This window comes from Mustela nigripes, chromosome 3, assembly GCF_022355385.1.
Source record: "Mustela nigripes isolate SB6536 chromosome 3, MUSNIG.SB6536, whole genome shotgun sequence".
Classification (NCBI taxonomy): Eukaryota; Metazoa; Chordata; class Mammalia; order Carnivora; family Mustelidae; genus Mustela; species Mustela nigripes.
Genome location: NC_081559.1, coordinates 35,840,298 through 35,865,047, shown reverse-complemented (window position 1 = coordinate 35,865,047; position 24,750 = coordinate 35,840,298). Strand labels below are relative to the sequence as shown.

The following is a 24,750-nucleotide window of genomic DNA, read 5'->3' as shown; positions in this document are numbered from 1 at the left end:
CCCAGTGGCTGTACTTTGAACAAACATTTCCAGGAGACTTTTGATGTGTGAGATTGTGTGTTAGACTCAGTGACAAAAATGAATCCCTGCCTCCTGCCCCCTCTAACTGCCAGGCTAACAAACAGATGTGCACGTCAAAGGCACCTCAATGTCTTCCAAAGACATGCCTTCCACAGAACGCATAGTGCGTGCTTACTGACTGGCATCGTTCTAGCTTATAATAATGTGTGTCATCTTTACAACATGAGGTAGATATCATTATCTTCACTTTACAGATGAGAAATCTGAGGTACTGAAGAGGTTGGTAACTTGACATAGTTTTCAAGCTTGTAATTAGCAGGAAGAATTTGGACCTTACTGACTCCAGAGCCCTGCCCTTGACCGTCAGGGCACCCTGCTTTGTCAGGGCTGTGACTGAGAGGAAGCATAGATGAAGGAGGGAGAGAAGCTGGAGAGGGTCTGGAAGCTTCAGGGAGGAAATGGTCAATGACTGAGTGAGTGACGTTCTCTCAGAGCAGTCGACTGCCTCCCTAAGGGCTGCACATTATCTTCCCTCAGCAGACTTTAAGGCTTAACCTCCTGAACTTAAGTTCTCACATTTCAGTATTAATAATGTAAGCGGCAAAAAAACAGGAACAGAGCAAGTGCTAAGTATCACCTCAGAAATACTTTTAAGTCCTGTTGAATTTCATGCATGATGCCATGTTGTCTAGATGTCATGGAGTTCTTCTGAAGAGAGATATTAAAAACAAATCAAATCACCTGGGTGGTTGACAATGAAAATCTGTGGAGGCTTCTTATGCTAAACCAAGGTTCACCTTGAGTTTGATTCTTAGAAAAAGCAAGGGGTCTATCTGCTTTATAAATCTTCACTTCGCAAAGGCTATTTTATTCACTATTTTAAAGCACTCAGTAAAATGAATTTCCAGTTCATCAGCTGCTACAGGGTAATAGGCTCATGACAGGGGGGCTTGAAGCAGATGTTTGCTTAGCAACTACGTTTATCAAAATTCCACCAATCTTATCTTATGCCCAAGATTTCTGCCTGAGGAGAAATTCCCTGACTCCTTTCTACTGAAGAAGATTACAGGAGAAACCCACTGGCTTGCGGTACTGGGGAGTAAATTTTCCTCAGTGACCCCGCCACTCCAGCAGAGATGAAACTTAACCCCTTTACTGCAGTGTTTTCCGATAACCATTGGTTTTCTCTTTAAACCAAAAAATCCAAAGACAAGACTCAAGTCCCTGTATTTTGATCTGTGATATGTGTACTTACTGTCACACGATTTGCTTTTTGTCACTTTTAAGACCATAGGACAAATGGAGCATGGGGAAGAGAACACGAGTTTTATGAAAAGAAAGCATCAATCTTCAGACTTCCTTTTTGCTTTTTTCTCCCACAGCTTAACCGTCCATGAATTGTTGCCAGACATCACCAAGCAATTCCTGGGTTTTCCCCACAGTAAACCTCTGCTGCTTTGGATTTTCTCAATGATGAAACCATCAGAACCGTTTGTGGTACCTTATTTAGCAGGACCAGATAAAAATATAAGCCTCGGTGTGGTAAGTTTACTAACGTGCTTATCTCAGATTTATGTCTTGTTAGAACCAATGTCTAAACCTTGGGTGGGAGCAAAGTATCAACACTTCTTACAATCTCAAAGATGAACAAATGGGCCTTAATGATTTCTGTGTATTTGTCATTTAAAATATAAAATTCTTTGCTACCACACAGATAGGGTGAGTTCAAAACAAGCTTTGAGCTATATAAAAACAATACTCCTGGATGTCATTGCTTATTATTATGAATCTAAAATAAAGTAGCCATACCTACATATAAACCTTAGAGGATAGTATAAGATTTATAGGGGGAAAATTAGGAAAAAGCATATGAAAAAAATCCTCTGAAGATTTTATTTTCCTCTTTATGTGTAAAAATGAAGGCTATTATTGGCTTCTAGTTAGGTCATAGGATCTAATCCTAAAGAGCCTATGAGTCAGTGTTTCTCAAAGCATGGTCCGTCGACCCACGCAAGAGCATCACCTGGGTAACTTGTTAGAAATGTTCATTTTCAGGCCCCACCCCGGATCTACTGAGTCTAAATGTCTGGTTTTTAATAAACCTTCCAGATAAATCGGCTACACACTAAAATTTTCGAACCTTCCCTTTAATCACTGAACAATAACAAGATCAGACAAAGCACTGTATTGATTCAATTTCCTTAGGGAAAAAAATGTCACACCCATTTTATGAGCTGGTTATTCAGCAGATGGGTCGTTACAATTATATCTCCCTTGGCCAGAAAACATCCTCATGTCCTTACTGGACACCAAGGAAAGTCTTCCCTCTAAACCCATCCACCATTTTCCTTCCCAGTTAAAAAGGTACGTGCCAGTCTTGAATGCTGGTAGGTGCAGGTAGGTTTGTCTGGGAGATACCCCTGGACTGGATTTAGAGTCCAGAGACGGTCCCTAAAAACAGATCTGGAACGTAGCTTTTCCCGGGTTAGTGACTACACCTAATGTCGGGAAGAGCCAGCATGAAGTTCTACCCAAGTATAAGAACACTTAGGTAGAAGGTGACCTGAGAACTCAAGGAGTCAGGACACAGTTAGGTCAAAACAGACTCTCGGGCTCAGTAAGTTGGCAGGTTTACATCAGGGATCTGAGAAGGATTTACGGGGTTCTATCCCATCCTTACCTCATCTCCCACCCACTATAGATTCAGCTTATAGAAGCTAAAGTAATTATGTCCTATTGATGGGCTCAGATGATTGGCCGATACCACCGACTCCTTCCTGGAAAACTGTGGCCAAAGCTGACTTAAACAAGAGAGATACTAACTGGTTTCTCATGGCTCCTCCAAAGCAGCCCAAGAGAGTAAGGCCAAGAATGCGGAAGAACAGAAAACAGACGAGCATTCCTTCTTCTGATATTTGATCTTGAACTGGTCATTTGTCCTATGTGTTCCTGATGACCCAGATGATCTCTTGAGGGTCTGCACATACTGCTGTGGATCAAAGGCAAATATGGTTAGGCACTGCCAGTACCGAAACATTCTTTTTAACCTTATTGAAGAAGAGTCAACTATTTTAAAAGGAGAGGCAACAGCACGTGAGCAGTCCGACACTGCCCTCGGGAAAGCTGGTAAGCCTAACGTATGCATTATGGCCTCTTTCCCAGCCTCAGTGGTTTATGCAGATTTTCCATTTTTAATTGAATATTTAAATATTAAAATAATTAAATATAAAATATTATTATTTAAATTTAAATATTCCATTTTAAAATGTAAGAAGCAGGTAACTAAGAACAATAACTGCTCTTTCTTTACACTGGAGAGGGGAACCCACATGTTAGGAATATCCATGATTTGGGCCATTTGTTTTCCTTGAATTTCCATTTCCCACGACTTTCCACTATAACGTCGAATACTCATGTGAAGTATCAAATTGATGTGGGCCAAGCAATGTGTCCTAGGATGGATACATTGTCCTTTGGGTAATATATTATGTCAGAGAACTATGGTGTGTTTCACGTCCAGTGCTTTGGTCCTTATGCCCCTCCCCCATTTAATCTCACAGATCACAAATGAGATCTTCCCAATCTGGACATACTCTTACCTGGTGCTGCTGCTCCCCGTGTTCATCCTGACCGATTACGTCCGCTACAAGCCAGTCATCATCCTGCAAGGAGTCAGCTTCATCATCACCTGGCTGTTTCTTGTATTTGGCCAAGGATTAAGAGCCATGCAGGTGCTAGAGTTCTTCTATGGGATGGTCTCTGCCACCGAGGTGGCATACTATGCCTACATTTACAGCGTGGTCAGCCCCGAGCACTACCAGAAAGTGAGCGGCTACTGCAGGAGCATCACACTAGTGGCCTACACAGCAGCCTTGGTGCTGGCCCAGCTCCTCATGTCCCTGGCCAGCCTCTGGTGCTTTTGCCTCAACATCATATCTTTGGCCTCCGTCTCTATGGCCTTTCTTTTCTCACTTCTCCTACCAATGCCTAAGAAGAGCATGTTTTTTCACGCAAAACCCAGCACAGGGGCTTCTCCAAAACCAAGAGGAAGAGATGCTTTCTTCGAGGAACCTCAAAAGGGTCACAAACTAGTCTGCCAAGAAACATTCACCTTTTCAAGGAATCTGGATGATGGTTCGTTAAGCACTCCAAAGCCGGAAAACGTAACTTTGAGGGGTTTTGTGCAGTGGTTCCAAGATCTGAAGGAGTGCTACTCCTCAGAGCAACTTTTTTACTGGTCCCTGTGGTGAGCCTTCTCCACAGCAGGTTTCAATCAGGTTTTGAACTATGTTCAAATCCTGTGGGATTACAAGGCACCGTCCCAGAATTCTACAATCTATAATGGAGCAGTAGAAGCCCTTGCAACCTTTGGAGGTCAGCATACCAGACTTTATCTTTTCAGATAGTGTTCTTAGTGCAAGAAATATAGTCTTCCAAATCATCATCTTAGATTCATTGTACTGACTTCAATACTAAATACCAAATACTCTGGAAAAAAAAAAAAGCTTTAACACAAACTTTAAAAATTTAAAAGAGGCATTGAATATAAGGGAAGATTGGCGAAGTTATCCATGGAAAATAAAGTTTTACCTACCCCCTAGAAACAGGGACTGCAAATTTCTGTCCCACTGACCAAACTTGGTTTGGCCGTAAAGAGTTGAATGGTTTAAGGTTAAGCTACCAAATCACTTTCCTCTCTAATTGCTCTCCAATTCTAATTGATAAACTGTGGTTTGCAAACTATTAACAGAGGTGAGCAAATGATGGCCCAAGACCCGTGAGAGCTAATAATTTTTACATTTTTAATGGGCTATAAGGGAAAAAATAATATATGCCAAGGTTTGTAAAAATAATAAATCAGCCACATAAAAACAAAGAAGGCTATGTAGTCTGCAAGCCTAAAATATTTACTTTCTGACCCTTTATAGAATACAGATTTTGAAATCAATGTAGTGGATTTCTGACCAGCATTTTTAAATCAAAGAACAGAATAGAAAATTTAGAATAGAATAGAATACAGAGCACAGCAGCTTATAGGGATAAGGTCTGTTTTGTGAAAACTGTTTACATACAAATATATATGTACTGGTGGACATATAAAACATATTTCTTTTTTTCAGGCTATGGTCAAAGAGGTTTGAAAGCTACTGTTCTATGAGCTACTTTATCATTCAAAGGTTCCTTTTGAGACAACTTAAATAATTTATTTATATCTTTCCTTAACTCTACATGCAGAGATTTGCCAAAACTTGTTGCCTTCTGATTAAGATTATTTTCCCTACTCAGCTTCCCCCATTCCCTATTATATCCAGATTTTTTCTGGAATAATAGTGAATCAAAACGGGGTTCTTATAATCTTACATCCCATTTCTTCTCCACAGCTAGCTTATTGTATTACCTTGTATACTGTTCTCTCTGGTCTTTCCTACACAATATACTTTCATTCATTTGACATTAGTAAGAAGCAGTAAGAATTGTGTCTCTCCACAGTAGTTCTTAACAAATAGCAATCTTTGAGTGTGGAGAAAATGGCAGCGGGAGACAGAGAGTGCTAGGAAAGGAGAAAGACAGGCTGTGACCTGTTGGGAGAGGCGGGACCTCCAAGAGGCTATGTGTGTTCCTGAGTACATATTCCTTCTCCTGGAGCTGACTGGTTAAGTGTTTGCTTCAACCTTATTTACTTATTAATGGATTTCTGATACTGCTTTTTGTGCAGCAGGAAAGAGGCAGCGAGACTGAGTGACCCTGAGAAGATCCTGAGAGAATGAGGGTTTCCAGCTTCTGCTACAGGATTCCCCCTCAACCCCATCCTGGGCTTTCGACTTTCAAAAACTTCCCTCCTGGCTGAGAAGCTACCGTGGTTTGGGGGGTTCTTAGATTCTTGTCCACGGACTCTTCCTTTTTCCCCCGAACATATTTTGTGAAGTTTAAAATCCTTTTCCAAAGAGAATGAGGTGAAGAGGAGGGAAGGGGGTTGATACAGAGTTAATCCTCTAGAGTTTGAAGGGTAGAGCCCAGAGCTGTCTTTGAAGTAAGCCCAACAATGCACATGGTTTTTCCTGATATAACAAAGCTTTCACATCAAATAAGACTTTGAAGATATTATTTTTGAAGTTGGGGTGTTCCACACCCATATATTTATTGAACATTTCAGGGTCCATTGTTGAGATAATATTCTTCTCACTTCCCTTTCTAAAAATTCCATTTTGACTCCTAGAAACCTGTTCTAGGATTTGTTTACCTTAAACCCTTTTCCTCTCTAAGGACTTGCTCCCTGGGAGAAGGGAGAAAACAATCTTCTTCTCTTTAGATAATGTACCCTTACTGAAGGCATGTGTAGGAAAGGTAAAATATGCATAAAATTCATTCTTTAAAAGCTCCCCAAACAGGGACACCTCGGTGGCTCAGGGGGTTAAATCCTCTGCCTTCGGCTCAGGTCATGAGTCCAGGGTGCTGGGATCGAGCCCCACATCGGACTCTCTGCTCAGCGGGGAGCCTGCTTCTCTTCCCCTCTCTCTCTCTGCCTGCCTCTCTGCCTACTTGTGATCTCTGTCAAATAAATAAATAAAATCTTTAAAAAAAAAAAAAAAAGCTTCCCAAACACAATTCACAATTTTTCTTTAGTCTCTTTGTGATTGCGATGACCCTAATTAGTGTCAAATTTTTAGGCAGAACCAGGTAAGTAGACTGGTTTGTTGACCTAATGCCTCATGTAAATTAAACCATGTCTTTAAGAAAGAAAGCTAAGGGTAGCAAGAAACCTGACAACTGATTACTTCATTCACAGCACGATGTAGGAACATATTATACATATATCCATATAATACATATAATCACATGCATATGTCCCGGGGGTATGTCTTGTGACTACATGTAGGGCTTGGGTCAGAGTTTCTCATCCTCAGCAATGCTGACATTTTGGGCAGGGAAATTCTTTGTCCTGGGGGGCTGTCCTGTGCTTTGTAAGATGTTCCACAACATCATCGGTCCCAACCCACAAGATCCCCTTAACATACCACCAGCACCACCCCACACCCCTGACAAGTCATGACAACCAAAATTGTCTTCAAATATTGCCATCTCTCCCCTGAAGGACAAAAACACCTCTGTGAGAACCACTAGGTTACGATTAGTTTAAATTTGAGTTAAGGTCAGCATTTCTACAATTCTGTCACACACTATTAAAATGAAAAATTGATACATCTCATTTCTCCAGTTGGCTATATTATTTTCAAGAGCAAGGATCCAAAATTTACCACCATATTTTCTCACAGAGAAGCTCAAAAACATTTGATGAGTGAGTAGGTGAATGAATGAGTCAACAAAGAGGGGAATGATTAAACCAACAAATGGGGAAGTGTATAGAGAGAATTCTTAAAAAGAAGATAGGTATGTTTTAGGGATTCGAGGGAATTTTTAAATCGATGTTATAGAGAAGATAGAGAAAACAGGATAAGGACAGAGAGAGAATTCCTTCTTGCTAGAACATCTGTTATGCGGCACAGAGAAAGACATGGTAGCAAGGGCTGGCATTCAGTCTGAAGAACCTGATGCCTCACTTGGTCACCAAGTGTTCACAACTGACTGTTCCTTCCACGGTGCTTTGTCTTGACTGAACTTGAGTCAGACTCCTCTCCTTATTACAGACCCCTTACATTCTGCTTGCCCCAATTCTGAGTAAACACCACAAAGGTGGACTGTGCCCCAGCCCCCATCATCTTCTGAAAATGGACCGCAGCAGGACACTTTCCTGTCAGTCTCCACTGATCATTTCCCCTTCCTTGTCCAGCTTCCTCTCCAAAGATCCCATTTATGGCTGCTTGCCCTACAGTGAAGGATTACACTATAAAAGAAAACCCTTTTTCTGTTTGATTTTAAGATGCTTGCAGATTTGGGCAATCAGAGTGTCCTTCATATTGCAATTCTTTCTTCTAAATAAAGCCTCCCCCTATCAAAGTCTGGATTTGTTTTTGTTTGACACCAGTTTTCTGAACCCAAGTTTTATCTTCTGCAAAGGGAAGAAGAAAGGGGAAAAAAGGCCTCTCTGGGGCGATTCCAGTCTGTGATTTATGGAGACCCAAATTCAGTTGGTCTATTTCAAACTTTAAGAGAAAAAGATATGCACACATCCCAGAGGTGGATCAAGTGATTGTCATTCAGTCAAAGGTCATGATTGGTCAACATTTTTTACCATAGCCTGGAAATGCTTCAGTGCCCATCCACTGTGAATTTTAACAAAACATCACCCTACTTTGTATATGTGGAATGACAAGTTGTAATATATATTGATTTCTTCCTTTTCAGAGGCTCTGGCAGCCTTCACAGCAGGCTGTGTGAAAGTCAACTGGGATCTCCTGGGAGAGATGGCCCTGGCAATGTTCTCAGCAGTGGATGCCGGTTCTCTACTTTTCATGCATTACACAAATAATATTTGGGTGTGTTATGCTGGTTTTGTGATATTCAAGTCAAGTTACATGCTTCTCATAACGATAGCGTAAGTATTTATCATTTCTTAATCTAAATCTCAAGCAACAGAACAGGTTTCTTTATTTATTCTTCTAGTTCTTCTGAATAGCATTTTCAATGTTATATTTAATGCTTAATATAAGAGACAACAACTATATTTCTTTTTTAACAGACTTTCTCCTGGAACTTGATTAAGGTTATTAATCAGGCAAAAAAATTCAAAGTTCTCATAATTAGTAAACAGCAATATGCTCTGAGGTTTTGACTTTTTATGTTTTTTTCTATTGTATTTATTTAACAGAATAATTTTATTGATTTTTTTTCTTTTATAGTCCTCTTTTTTTTTAAATTTGGTAAAAACATGTAACATGAGATCTATTTTTCTTAGCAGACTTTTAAGTGCACAATGCAGGATTGCTATCTGTAGGTACAATAGTATACACCAGACTGCTAGAACTTATTTATGATGCATAACTGAAAAATAAGTATTTATATACATTAAGTAGCAACTTAATCTTCCTCTTCACAAAGCCCCTGGAAACTACCATTCTATTCTTTCTTCTTTTTTTTTTTTTTTTTTTCAGAGAGAGAGAGAGGGGAGAGAGCGAGCACAGGCAGACAGAATGGCAGGCAGAGGCAGAGGGAGAAGGAGGCTCCCCGCCAAGAAAGGAGCCTGATGTAGGACTCGATCCCAGGACGCTGGGATCATGACCTGAGCCGAAGGCAGCTGCTTAATCAACTGAGCCACCCAGGCATCCCCATTCTTTCTTCTATGAATTTGATTATTTTAGACATCACATATCAATGGAATCATGCAACATATGCCCTTCTATGACTGAAACATTTCATGTAGCGTAGTGTTCCCAAGATGCACCCATGTTGTCCCATATTGCAGGATTTCCTTTTGTTTTTAAGGCTAAATTATAGTCATTTGTATGTATATACCACATTTTCTTTATTCATTAATCCATCTACAGACATTTAGGTTGTTTCCACATCTTGGTTATTATGAATAGCAGTATAATGAATATGGGAGTGCTCTCATTTCTTCTAGGTCCTGATTTCAATTATTTTCAATAAATACTCAGAAGTGGGAATTTCTGGATTGTATGGTAGTTTATTTTTAATTTGTTGAGGGACCTCCATACTGTTTTCCATAATGGCTGTACCATTTTGTATTCCCACCAACAGTGTACCATAGTTCTAATTTCTCCAATTTGATTTTGTTTTATTTAGCAACAAATTGAGATGTGATTGTTTCTAATTTTGACTCAATTTAGTTTTCACTCCCTACCTGCTTGAATAATCATAGCACATCTGTTTCTTTTTGAAACAAATTATCAAGTAGTCTCAGAGCAGCTGTAGAACTGAAGCTGTTCTATAAAACTACGTATAAAAATAAGAAACGTTAAATCATACAGTAGTTTAAACATAGGGAATATTTGATCTTGATTAATTAGAATAGAAAGAAAATGAGCTAAGGAAGTGATGAATGGTGCCTAGAGAATACCTAAAAAAGGACGAGGTAGGTATTGCTCCTCATTTCCTGTGTGGCAGTATGTTTAATTTTAATTAGGAAGTTGATCAAAGACAAAGCAAACATCTAAAAATATTTTCCTTGACCTAACATCAACTGTATAATCTTGGACATGCTCTTTGGCCTTAAATTTTTCTTAGAGACCTATGGAACACAAAAAAACTATATTAATATATGCATTATGAAGTCCCAGAAGACGTGAACATAAAGGAGAAAAAAGGTGTTGTGATAATGGTGAGAAAGTTCCCAGATTTGATCAAAAGCATTAATCATATATTCAAAAAATGCATGAACATTCATTTAAAACATTAATTTGTACATTCAAGAGGCTCACCCATGAACTCCATGTAACTTACAATTGAGTTTATAGCTACCAGTTTGTTATTTGTTTACTATTTGTCCCACCTATTCATTTGCCTTTATTCCTCTTTCGAAGTTAATTGAGTTTTCTTTTTTAATTCCATTTTTCTTGTTTTTCTTGGCTAAGTCTTTTTGTTTTTAGAGGGATTAGATTTTAACTCGTTGGTTTTTGTTAAATTAATATTATACCACTTTGTGTGTAAGTTCTTTACAGCAACATAATTTCATTTACTCCCTGTGCCTTGTACTGTTTTAGAGATTTTACTTCAGTTTCTGTTATAAACCCTACAATACATTATTAGTATATTTACTTTAAACAGGAAAATAATTTTTTTAATTAGGACCAAAAGAAAATCTTTTATATTTACTCATAGATTTACAATTCCTAATTCTTCTCATTTCTTTGTGTAGATCCATGTTTCCATCTGCTATTGATTCCCCAAGCCTGAAAACTTATTTTATTTTTTTTAAAGATTTTATTTATTTATTTATTTATGTGAGAGAAAGAAAGAGAATGAGAGAGAGGGAGCTTGAGAGGGGAGAGGTCAGAGGAAGAAACAGACTCCCCGCTGAGCAGGGAGCCTGATGCCTGACTCAATCCTGGGACTCCAGGATCATGACCTGAGCTGAAGGCAGTCACTTAACCAACCAAGCCACCCAGGCCCCCTGAAAACTTGTTTTAACATTTCTTTTAGTACTAGCCACCTGGTGACAATTTTGCTCAAATTTTATTTATTTGAAAATACATTTTATGTCATTTTAAAGTATATTTTTGCTAATTAGAATTGTAAGTTGATAGTGTTTTTTTTTTCCCCCCATTCAACATTTTAAGGATTTATTATTATTCCATTGTGTTCCAGCTTGCCTTATGGAGTTTGTTGTCATTCTCATTGTTGTTCTTCCTCTAAATGTGATGATAATTTTGCTTTTGGCTGTTTCTAAGATTTTCTATTTTTATTGGATTTTCAGCAACTTTACTATACTTACGTTTTCTTTATAGAATAGTATGGTTTTTGGCTTGCCCTGTTATTTTATTATTGTTATTTTAGTCTTTTCTGACCATCAACATCTTAACAAGGAGATCTCTACCTTCCCCCACTTTTATTTTAGAAATTATTTGAAAGGTTTCATTTTCTCTCAGCAGTCTAACTCTTGATTAGGAAAAGGAACTTAAGTCAAACTTAAATTAGTTTGATTTAATGCTCAATGGCTACATTTAGGAAGATGGAGACCTTGCAAATTAGTAAAAATATTTTTTTCAGAGTTATTTTTACTGTTGTTGACCACAGTTTTCACATAGTGAAAGAGTAAAAAGTATGTTATTCTTGAATATTTCAGAACAGATTGGTACACAGCCATCTGCATATTTATTGCATACTATGAAGCGAGTCAATTTGCTCTACTAAAGAAAGAAATAGGAAAATTTGAAAAAAAAATTGTAAGATTAACTGTCAGAATATGAGATGGTTTAGGAAAAAACAAACAACCCAAATGTTTTGGTGTTTTGAGAAATTCTCAGAATGATTTATTATAGACATGAGGAAGCAAGGGTTAAACTATAGGAATAGCAAGAATGCTAAGATTTTGAGAGGCCATGAAGATGGAACTCATATTTTCATTGTCAGGGTTTTCCCAGACAGTATGCTCAGAGCATTCTACATAAAGCTCAATGATCATCTTTCATCTAATTTGTCAGTTCAGTCAGATGACTGATAAGCTCATTGAAAAGGGGTATTATTTTAGATGTAATTAACTTTGGTTACATTAATTAAGTTATCTAATTACTGGGCAGGACTCAACAAATAGTATCTTAGTGTTAGGATACACACTCACATGGGGGTGGGAAAGAGAACTTGACCTCAAATATCCATGAAATTTGGTGCTAAATGAAATTATCACTCCCATGTCCAATTTCAGAATCCTAATAGAATATCATTTTCTCTGTAGGTGAATCCAGTCTCTGTAACCTCACTTACATCTTTTTACTTCTCTAACTTCTAAGAAAATTTTAAAATAAATTTAGCATGTGTAGGATAAGTGTATTTCTAATGCAAAGGATTAGAGTTCAGATTTGGAAGAAATTCTAAGGTGATTGACCATCCATGGTTTCAACCATCCTGTGATACAAGAAGTCCATATAAAAAAATCTGATTATTCTATAAAAGAAGATATTTACTTTATATTTCTGTTTCATGACAAAAGTGGTTAATTTAATTAATATTAGTCAAAGCTGTTATCTGGGTCCAGTTAAGTATTCCCTGTTGGAGTGAAAGTAGAATCGTGCTCATGCACTGGTATGCCCATGCTCATGCACTGGTATGCCCATGAAGTCCCTGCTCCATAATGAACATTTGGTGAGCATGTCTGGAAAACAACAACAACAATAACAATAAGCAAGGGGTACCTGGGTGACTCAGTCTGTTAGGCATCTGCTTTCAGCTCAGGTCATGATTCTGGGGTCCTGGAATCAAGTCCTATGTCAGGCTCCCTGCTCATCAGAGAGTCCACTTCTCTCTCCCTCTCCCTCTGTCCCTTTTCCTGCTCATGTTCAATCTCTCTCTCAAATAAATAAAATCTTAAAAAAAAAAAAACTACAAACAAATACAATAATATAACATTAAAAAAACCTTTAACCTATTGAATTTTTTTATGGGCAAAAAGCAATGTTTTTCTTTGCTTTATAAATTGTTCTATGACTTTCCTTTAACAGATAGGGTAAATGGGTAAATTCAATCCCCTAATGCCATAATATATGGAACATAAATGATCAAATAAAATTTCAAAGTGGTTCTATCTTTAAATTACAGACTGTCTTACAGGCTTATCTGTATTTAGCGTTAATTGCCTAACAGAACATGAATACAATTCAGTTCCCAAGAATTTTTTAGCCCTGAGCAGTGTACTCAGCACAGTAGATTTATGCCTATGTAGAAATGACTCAGTAGGAACTTTGAAAAAGATTTTAGATAGTATGATTCCTTGTCATTTCAGTTACCTGGGACAATAATTTTGGGGTTTAGTCTGAAAAAGCTTAGCATTCAATGTCACACTGAGCCTGATGTCATCATTATGCTTCTATCTGAATCTACCACATATAAAGGTCTTATCCAAAACAAAGTAATCACTGATACTTTGTTTAAGCATCTGTACAGATTAAATCAAGATTCCAACCTGGAATAATCTGTATACTAAAAGGGAATCTGCCATTTGATTTAATCTAGGTTTCAAGAGCATCTATCTAGTATAGCATTTTTTCTGCCAAAGGAAAATTTGTTAGCTGAGCAAAACACTCCTGAAATTTTAAGGCTCACCTGGACCACATGTTATATTCGCTTTGTGGGGTCTAGGATAATTTATGGGTTTTGTTATGTTGGTAATGTTTTGCACTGAAATAATACATTTTCATTGAATCACATAATTTTAAAATGCTTATATTTGTTTTTTAATGTGAGGATTTGGGGAGAGGATGTGAAAATTGTTTAAAATCTTCCATTTGTTTTCATATTTTTAAATAAATTCAGGTTATAAATATTTTAGCTCAATTAGATGGAAGAATTTGAATGTATATATGTCAGTCTTTCCTGACCAAATTCAAAAACCCAGTCATTTATTTAAAATGAACTAACAGTCATACTGAACCAACTGTGAGAGCAAATAATTTGTGAGTTTTCCAGAGAAAAATTCATCAATTAGACTCTGAAACTGCTAATGTAGATAGTCAATGATCCAGAAGAGAATCCAAATAAGTAAAAACTCATCAAATAGACTTGTGATTTACTCATTGATATATCAAGGTTAAAGAGTGACTGTTAAACCATATCCATGTCCAATAATGTTCAGTGTTCCTTAGTTGCAGAACATTTGGAATATTTGGCTTAATTTTAGAGAAGGTTAATTAGCTTTAAATTCTTATACTATATCTCATCACATGGAATGTTAAAAATATAACACCTCACTATTCCATTTACCCTTCTTTCCTTTTTCTCTGCTAGAAGAACTTTTCAGCAAGAACTTCAACAGAAGCCTGGGCTGCCTGAGGGGAGAGAAATCTTGGAAACAACACAACTCCCTGCTCTGTCTACATATGTGGGCGCCTGGGTGGCACAGTGGGTTAAGCATCTGCCTTCGGCTCAGGTCATGATCCCAGGGTCCTGGGATGGAGCCCCACATCAAGCCCTGAAGAGGGCTCTCTAGTCAGTGAGGAGTCTGCTTCTCCTTCTTGCTCTGCCTCTTCCCACTGTCACTTGTGTGCTCTCTCTGCTTTCTCTCTCTCCCAAATGAATAAAAAAAAATTTTTTTAAACAAAATAAAAGCCCACATATGTGTCCTTTCAAAACTCTTTCCATTTGTACACTTTTAGATTTCAGGTTGCTGTTAATCTCAGTGTGGAACGCTATGCCCTGGTGTTCGGAATCAACACCTTCATTGCCCCGGTGATCCAGACTGTCATGACTGTAGCTGTGGTTGACAAGCAGGGACTGGGGCTTCCGGTCAGCATCCAGGTAAGGGCATGCCTCTGTGCCCTCACTGACACAGAGGTATACTTTAAAAACTATACACACACACATACATATGTTTATATTATTACACATAGTAATTGGACCTGCTGAGATATTTTTCATAAAATAAATTGACATATAAAAAATTTATTTATGGTTCTATTAATTTGGGCAAACACACAGCTGTGTAGCCACCACCACATGAAAATAAAGAACCGCCCCTTCAGCCAGACAATGCCCACCCCCCCCTTGCTGTCAGCTGCCTCTCTCCATGCTACCTCCCCAATCAATCGATGGGTTTTCAATCCCTATCGTTTTGTCATTTTAGGAAGTCATATAAATGGAATCATAGAGATAAAGCCTTTTATTTCTGGCTTGTTTTCATTTAGCATGGTGTCTTCAGTGGAGTAATTTTATACCGAGAGGTATAAATACGATGTAGTTAAGATACATTCTATTTCTTAGGAAACTTTTTCATTAAACAGGTGACCTTTTCATTGAGCATGTGAAAGAATGAAAGCATTACCTAAAATAGACCCATAAAGTCATTCCAGTTTAAGAGGTTCTCATTACCCACAGCTAAATGTTTTTCTTGCCCTGGTTAAAATTCAATCTTATGAATGCTTAGTTCACAGATTTCATAAGCCTACTCAGTCTCATGGACAAAACGGTAAATCTTACATGTCTCTATGCAAATGTTTAGAATATTGAGTCATCTTCTTTAAAAACAAAAAGAGAAAAGAAATCATTTCAGGAAACACAATTGAATGAGTAATATTTAAGAAATCTATTTTAATCTCAAACTAGCTTAACAGAAGGAAAGATACCTTCATTGAATAAATATTAAAACTGAGATTACTATAGACTCGTGTCTTTTTGAGGACATAAAGAGATCAGTTGCTACTTTCTAAAATAAAATTTAAATTCCTATTTTATCATCCCGCTTTCCAGCTTTTTAGAAATCATTTGGTATGTGATGTGATCAAGAGAGCACAAGCCTGAAATCAACAAAGTATGGATATAAATCTTGATGTTTATGAGTGATTTCTTAAGAACTTTTAATTAATTCTATTATAAAACTAGAAAGAATAGTGTCATGATATCAGGCATCCATCACTCAAATTTATGGCCAATCTTATTTCATCTGTACCTGCCACACACTTCCTCTTTCTTCCCCTAGAGATACAATTTTTTTTTAAGATTTTTATTTATTTATTTGACAGAGAGAGATCACAAGTAGGCAGAGAGGCAGGCAGAGAGAGAGGAAGGGAAGCAGGCTCCCCCCTGAGCAGAGAGCCCGATGCGGGACTCAATCCCAGGACCCTGAGATCATGACCTGAGCCGAAGGCAGCGGCTTAACCCACGGAGCCACCCAGGCGCCTAGAGATACAATTTTTTTAAAGATTTTGTTTATTACCTGAGAGACCATGAGAGAGCACAGAGGGAGAGGGAAAAGCAGACTCCCCACTAGGCAAGGAGCCTGATATGGGATTCGATTCCAGGACCCTGGGACCATGACCTGAGCTGAAGGCAGACGCTTAACCAACAGAGCCACCCGGGTGCCCTCTGTAATTTATTTTTTTTAATGTCTGTTTTCTCTTCAGTAGAATGGAAAATATAATATCTGAGTTCATACACAGATTAGATGCTTGCCTATAAAATATACCATTCCCAGGCTATAGTGTACTCAATACATAGATGTGTCTCTCTCCTTTCTTAATACAAAGAAACAAGAATTACTCACATGAGTCAACACTGTTAGGATGCACTTACCTTTTCTGAGGACTTCTGCAGGAATATCCTCCAGAAATCTCCTTTATTTTTCCACAAATCCATTGAGTCTTAATCTGAAATTAATGAATTCCTAGAACTGAAGGAGGCAACCCAGAACTTAAGAAGAAAATTGTCTGTCAGTCTGTCCGTCCTCCTCCTTGCACTATTTTGTGTAACCTGATTTAAATGACAACTTTGTCGGAAAATCAATAAATTTTGACCTTTTGGGAGAGTTCACGTGGACATCCAAAGCCGGGGGTGAAAATTAAGTTTGGCAGAAAAAGTCAAGCTTCATTTTTGTTTCCCCCGATAAGCCAAGATTTCCAAATCCTTTTATCTTCTCAACCAAGGGAAATCTAGTTTCAGAGCACTCCTCTAAAATCTTTCTTTGGGGGCGCCTGGGTGGCTTAGTGGGTTAAGCCGCTGCCTTCGGCTCAGGTCATGATCTCAGGGTCCTGGCATCGAGTCCCACGTCGGGGTCTCTGCTCAGAGGGGAGCCTGCTTCTCTCTCTCTCTCTCTCTCTCTCTCTCTCTGCCTGCCTCTCCACCTAATTGTGATCTCTCTCTGTCAAATAAATAAATAAAAATCTTTAAAAATAAAATAAAATAAAATCTTTCTTTGTATTTCTATCTTGTCTTATCATCTCTACCACTAACCTCAATGCTACAACAACTTTCTTTGAGATTCTTTCATGTAAGTTAGGTAAAGTAAAACTCAACTCCTAAATAAAGTACTAGTTTCCCCAGGTGCCAAAGCAGGGTAAGCACAAAATATACAGTCCAAAGGCATAAGGGAAGACAATCCCTATTTCTATCAAATATTCCCCAAACAAAAAAGTTTTACCGCAGATTTCTGGGTTTGAAAAGCAGCCCTCTTAAAATTGGTTTTGGGTAGAAATCTAGTGAAATTGGATTAACTTCAGAAAGCCAAGAATAGTTATGTTGATTAAGAACTCCCAAGTCTCAATCATAAATGTCCATTTATCATTGGTTATGCACTTAATGATATCCCATGAGCTTCTTAATATAATTTCAAGTGCCATTTTAAAAGATTGGAATCTAAAAAATAGAAACTACAACCTAAGTCAGCATTTTCATAGGACATAGAGATTCAGTGGAAAGAAATCTGCATTGAGGCATCCTGAACGAATTCCTCCATTTCCTCATTATTTTTCAGCCTGTTATCCCAACATAGGCTTTTTTAGATTTCTCCATTTAAAAGGACCATAGAGATCTTAAAAAAAAAAAAAAAAGTTCCTTGTATATCTTTGAATATTACTGAAAGGTTAGGGGGAAAATGCCCATGAGAGCAGCTAAAAGAATCTTTTTACCTCATCTAGAAAAAGCTAAGGAGTAATTTAGCTAGTTATGTAAGAAGAGGTAACTTTAGAATATAGCTTTACTGAAGCCATAAGAACATACTGTGGTACACTGATGATATAAAATAATCTTTGGGGGCAATTTTGTTTTTAAAAAATAGATGAAATTCGTAGGTGTAAATATGAGGGACTTTCAGAGGGAGTGGGTGAATAATCACACAAATCCAAAAAGGCTAATTTTTTTTAAATAATCCTTTTGAGGGGCACCTGAGTGGCTTAGTCAGTTCAGTGTCTGACTCTTGGTTTCAGCTCAGGTCATGATCTCATGGTCTTGAGATGGAGCCTGGCATCAGGCTCTACACTCAGCAGATAGTCTTCTGGAAATTATACCCTTCACCCTCTCCCTCTGCTCCACCCCCTGTATGCTTGCTCTCCACTGCCCCAAATAAGTAAACAAATAAAATCTTTAAAAAATAATCCCTTTGTTAGGTTTCACATGAAAACACCCAATTACTCACAGGTTGGTTACCTGTTACTATATCCCTCTATTCCTCACGCTCCCCACCCGGTTCCATCCTTCAGTGTGCAGAGATGCCCTTTGCAATGGAGAATACACGGTAATTATCAATTTTTTAAATATTTTATTTATTTAGCAGAGATAAATCACAACTAGGCAGAGAGGCAGGCAGAGAGAGAGGAGGAAGCAGGCTCCCTGCGGAGCAGAGAGCCTGATGTGGGGCTCGATCCCAAGACCCTGGGACCATGACCTGAACCGAAGGCAGAGTTAACCCACTGAGCCACCCAGGCGCCCCAATCATCAATTTTGTATTGATTGAGACAGTTGACATTCATTCAACTCCCTTTCATGAATCTCATTACTTTCACCAGCCTCCTCCCTGGATGATCTTGAAGCTTAACATGAAAAGCAACTCTTGATCCTGTCAGGGAGGAAAAATATTGTTTCCTCTCACCCAATTTGGTTCTCAGCTGCATCTCTGTAACAAAAACAAATTAGCAAAAGCATACAAATGTATTTGATTTAAGTTTTGTGTAACACAGGAACCTTCGTGAGGAAGTGAAGACCCCAAGTAATAGTTGAGCCTGAATGTTTTTACGCTAGATTTGATAAAGGGTGGAAAGCTATGAAAAAAAAATATGATAGGACGAAAAGGATATAAACTAAGAATAGTAAATTGGGGGAACTTCACAATGCCTGTTCATTCAGATTCCTCTCTGTGTCCTTTTATCTTTGGAGATAAGGATGTTCCTTTCCTCTGGGTATAGACACTCGGTTCTTAGGACCGGCTCCAAAGGAAGGTCGGAAAGTCCTTCCTGCACCTGCCATGCCTCAGACTCCTTCAGTTAAAAAACATTCACTATGCCAAAGTGTCATATTTGGGAGCAACTTGTCCTGAACCCCATCACCAGCAAGTTGGGGAAGCACACAAGAAAAAGAAAAGGGGAAGGCCACTGGTACAAAGTGACCCTTCGATGACATGGACACCACAGCTGCTGCTCTGCTCTATCTGCCATGTCCTCATGGAGAAATGAGAAATGATCCTCCCCAGCTCTCTTGGCAGGAAGCCACTGCCCTTAGCCACTCGGGGACCAGATGGACCCCTGATTACACACTCCATTAGATTATCTAGCTAGGATAACTGGTACTTTTGGCTGCCTTAAATTAAATAAAAATTAGAATCATGAAAATGGAGTTTTAGTTTTAACCGCAAAGGGCTTAATAAGGGAAGGGGCACTCTAAGCAGAAAGATTATCTCACAAAAAGTAGAACAGGGACGCTATTATTTGAGTGCATGGAATGGGGATTCCTTTAGATCCTGGGAAGCCTCCCATATCAATTCTGAGATGTTTTTGATGTATTTAAAGCATGGACTATTGGCCAGTCCAGAAAGCTCAGATGAATGTTTTCAGGCCGCATTCATTAACTCAAAGCATGTGAGATGTGTGGTCTGTTGGATTTAAGATTCCATTTTGGAATCTTAAAGAGTAACTGAAGGTGAGCCCAGATTTTCATTATCAAACAAAATAACTGCCGATACAAATTTTCAATGAGTTCGAGTCCTGATCTTCAGACATTGTCTTGTTTTCTTACTTTTCTGTTCTAGTGGAAATGGTCTGAAGGCAAACACCTTGAGAGGAGTGGGGTTGAGGATTGTGTTTGAAGAAAGAGAAGAAGGGTGGTGTCCACGTTGTTTGAAGTTTAAAGTAAACAAGTGGTTTTTTTTCTTTAAAATATTAAATTAAGAAAGACTTCCTTCCATTAAGAGCTATAGAATTTAAGAAATACTAAAATAAGAAAGGCTTATTTCCATTAAAGCAACAATAAACTGGATATCAGAAAAAGTCCTTTACACTACAAAACACCTAAAACTCCTGGATATAAAGTTGAGATTTTTTTTTTTTTTTTAATAAACGGCTGAATTGGTAAGAAATAAGAACACTCTGCAGAGGTCAAAGCAAGAACAGGAAACCAGATAGATAAGGAAGCACTGAATCTCTCATGTGCTTGAGCATTTGCTGATTCCCCAGCGACCTGGAATTTTGGCTTTAGTGGCAACCCCAAAAGCTATATCCTCTGTGAGTGGTGAAGCAGAAACAAAACATGAAATGACAGGGGAAACGCCAACAAAGAAGATGAATCTGGGTGGTATCAGAGGAATTTACCCTGGAAATTTACTTTCATAAGCCAGCACTCACATAATTCTAGGGCCCAGTTTCTACAGGCTAAATATTTTTTTCTTTTCCTAAAGCTGAGTATTTCATTTAAAATGGCCCTGGTCGATAATGGCCCCCAGGTACCTGTATGTATCAAAACAAATGTTCTCTGGAAAGACTGTCCCTCAATACAGAAATTAAAAAAAAAAAAAATGCCACAGATAAAATGCCACCAAATATGAGATTATTTTTTAAAAAGCCCAAAATCGTGCCTGGATATAAAGTAGCATGAGCCAGCCAAGTGAAATAATAAAAAGCAGAATCAGACTGACTGACAAAGATTTGAGACAGAAGAATTGCCAGCATTAGAATATAAAGATGTTTGACAGGCTTGTACACAAAGGAAAATAATAACATGAGAATGGAATGAGGTGCTTCATGAATGCTTGTGAATATTTGGGGAAAATAGAACTCATGAGATTAGAAACTTAAATATGTTAAGAACAAGTTAGACACATAATAGGAAAAATTACTGAATGGGGAAAAAATCACCAAGAATGCAACAAAGAAAGAGGGAAGTGGAAAAATTAACACATGTGGAGATGAAACTGAGAAAGTTGAACAAATATCTATCTGGAATTCCTTGAGGAGATAATAAAAGCAGTAAAGAGATGCCAAAAAAAGAAATATTCACTGAGAATTTTCCAGAAGTATTCTCAGAATTAAGAAAGAAGCCCCCAAAATCTCAAAAAGAGTAAGTAAAAAGAAATTCATATCTAAGCACACTATGGTTAAATGCAGAAAACGAAAGAAAAAGAAATCTTAAAATTAGAGAAACAGAAATCAGGTATAGGTGGTCAAGAGTGGACCTGTCAGTAGCTTACAGTAGAAGCCAACAAAGCAATGGCTTCAAGTGTTACAGAGAATAATGGCCAGCCCAGAATCATAGACAAAGAGAAACTCTGTTATAAAAATAAGAGTAAAACAAGGACATTTTCAGACAAACGGAAATAGAATCAGTGTGTTATCACCAACAAACCTTTACAAAAACAATCTAGGGCACCTGGGTGGCTCAGTGGGTTAGGCTGCTGCCTTCGGCTCAGGCCATGATCTCAGGGTCCTGGGATCGAGTCCCACATTGGGTTCTCTGCTCAGTGGAGAGCCTGCTTCCATCTCTCTCAGTCTCTCTCTCTCTCTGCCTTCCTCTCTGTCTACTGTGATCTCTCTCTGTCAAATAAATAGATAAAGTCTTTGGAAAACAAAACAAAACAAACAAACAAACAAAAAAAACAATCTAAAGTATGCATTTGAGGAAGAAGGAAAATTATCCCAAAAGGAAGGTATTCCCAAAAGAAGGAATGTGAAAAAAAGAACTAAACATATGAGTAAATCTAAACAAACACTAATCATTAATACTTAGGGGCATCTGTGTGGCTCAGTCAGTTAAGCATCCAACTCTTGATTTTAGCTTAAGTCATGATCTCAGGGTCCTGGGATGGCGCCCCCTGTCGCACTCTGCAGTCAGCTTGGAGTCTGCTTGAGATTCTCTCTCCCTCCCTTTCCCTCTGCCCCTCCCCATCCTCTCTAAAATAAAAAAATAAATAGATAAAATCTTTAAAAGTAAAAAATAAAACAATAATACTTATATTTTATATCTTGAGGAGTTTTTTAAAAAGATGCCCAAAGTACTGGACAACAATAGTGTCTACCAGTAGAGGATGTTCAAAACTCGGGATTTTTGTGCTCGTCTGGAGGAGGGGAGGAATTATTGATTAGAAACTGCTAGGGCGACACACTAAGCAGAGAACGGGTTGGGAGTCCATCTGGTAGGGAGGCGGATTTCATCACCAGCATTGTTTAAATTGCTGCAGCATGACGATAATGAGATGCAACAGACTTTTAGTCAGTTTTATTATAGTTTTAAAATTCTTTGCACAGAGTTCTCCCTGCTTACTGCCCATACCCAAGGCAGACAACTCCCACCACCATCACCTTTATACATTACTGATTTGTTTATTTAAGAGTCAATATTTCAAGTGTAATCATGAAAAAAAAATTAGAAGTAGATTATGCAATTTTTATACAGAAGAGAAGAATTAAATAGTATGTGGAAAAAGAGTCACATGAAAGAGCTCAAGAAAGGAGGGGAAAATTAAGGAGCATGAAAAAATCTGAAAAATATGGTGGCAAAAAACACAAATATGCTAGTTGTCACTAAAATAACAAATTAACTCATAGATTGGACAGCCAATTTACAGGAAATAGGGGAAGCAAAAGAACTCATTCCATGACACCCAGAATTATCACCAAAAAAACCCAACATCTGGGAAATTAGTTTTTCAACAAGTAAAATTTTAAAAAAAAGATCAACAGTGTCTTGAGAAATTCAGTAATCAATCATAATGTGTGGATCTTATTTGAATACTGATTCATACCCAGAAACTAAAAATATTATGAGACAAGCAGGGAAACTTGAATACTGACTAGAAGACTTTAAACAGTTGCTAATATTTTAGGTGTATTAACGATTCATGGTGATGCTTTTGTGCATCCCTCTTTTTAAAGATACAAGCTGAAATATTTATTCCATTATATGATACTGGATTCAAATTGATCTGCGAGGGGAAAGGGGAAGTGATTGGGGAATTGTAGAAACAAGAGTGACTATGAGCTGGTGATTGATGAAAACAGGTCATGGATTCATGGGCATTTGGATACTGTCCACTTTTGTGAATGTTTATAATTTTCCAAAAATAAAAATCAAGCAATTCAAAGCTGAACAACCCAGGGGAAAAAAAATTAAAATGTATTTTCAGGTTAGATTCTTAAAGGGTTACAACTATAATCTATTTACAGAAGACACATTTAAAATTACAAAGAAGTAATTTGGAGGGGGGAAGTTTGGAAGTTTGGAGGGGGGAAGGAAGGAAAACTCATACCATTCAAACAAAAATTTTAAAAGCAAATACAGTCAAATTTTTTAAAAGATAAAACATAATTAAGACCTCTTGATCTGTATATCTAAGAATCATTAAAAATGATTAAAATTCCATCGATTCATTAGAAACATAATCAAGTTCTAAACTTCTGTACATCTATTAGTATCATTTCAATATTTTGAATAGATATGCTGTCTTCTTTCTATTTTTATTTTTTGGATAGAATACTGTCAAGCATGTTATATTCTAAGAAAAAAATAAACTCCCAATTTCATACACTAAATGTGAATATGAAAAAAGAAGGCAAGCAAAAAGGAAGACTATACTCTATATAGATGGAGAGTTTCAGAAGCACAGACAGTTAACACTGATTGAATTCTACTACATGGGTATTGTTCTATATGTCTTATATGTAATAACTCATTTAATCCTCACAACAAATGTGTAAATATTGTTATTATTCTAATTTCACAGTTGAGAAAATGGAGGCAGAGAGAGAATCCATGACCTATTTAAGATCTCCCAGCTAGTAATAAAGCACCACTATTTACCTTCAGTGCTGAATACCCATTTTCATGTCATTCATTAATTTATTTTTCTTTTATAGTTTTTAATTTATGGGAGTTATTTTTCTATTATTGCTGGAATTTTCCTGATGAGAAGCATTTACATAATCTGTTCAGCCAAATGCGGAAAGGAAGAATGTAGGTCTACCGCTACTGGTCAGAATCCAAGTGAACTGGAGAACTCAATGTCTGGTATGAACACAGTAACACAGTTTTAGCCTGGTCCCTCCTACCATGGACTCCAAGGGTGGACAGCTCTGAAAATATATGGTACTATACTACGTGACATTTTAATTTTTTATCCTAGATTAAGATATCATAAAAGACAGGATTATCATCAACCTTATCAACACCACATCAAAATCTCTGCTATGGGCTGGTGAACTGGATACAACCAAAAACTATAGTCAACCAAGTTGAAACCAGCCATCTTTATGGCCTTGGTGAGCAACTAGGACCCTAAATACGGTTTTAATACTTTAGAGTCCACCCCAAAAGAACCTGGAAATCAGACAAATGGGACCATCCAAGAACAGAAACATGAAATATCACAGAGTGAATGATATATACTGGTTTTTGTGCCCAACTTCATAAATG

The 24,750-nt window shown here is 37.7% G+C and overlaps 1 protein-coding gene across 3 annotated transcripts in view; it reads left to right on the top strand.

Annotated features, from left to right (window-relative positions):
• The window catches only part of LOC132012910 (thiamine transporter 2-like), a 40,042-nt gene extending 15,555 nt beyond the window's left edge, over positions 1-24,487 (top strand). Inside the window, exons 3-7 of one of the 3 annotated variants that reach the window (XM_059392697.1) lie at positions 1,404-1,563; positions 3,582-4,155; positions 8,326-8,515; positions 14,745-14,886; positions 24,195-24,487. In XM_059392697.1, coding sequence (XP_059248680.1) covers positions 1,492-1,563; positions 3,582-4,155; positions 8,326-8,515; positions 14,745-14,886; positions 24,195-24,371 — 1,155 coding nt within the window. In that variant the 5' untranslated portion in view covers positions 1,404-1,491 and the 3' untranslated portion in view covers positions 24,372-24,487. Of the gene's footprint in view, positions 1-1,403; positions 1,564-3,581; positions 4,156-8,325; positions 8,516-9,071; positions 9,652-14,376; positions 14,703-14,744; positions 14,887-24,194 lie in introns of those variants that run through there. The other 2 variants (XM_059392698.1, XM_059392699.1) reach the window with 2 other exon arrangements.
• Positions 24,488-24,750: the final 263 nt, after the last annotated feature.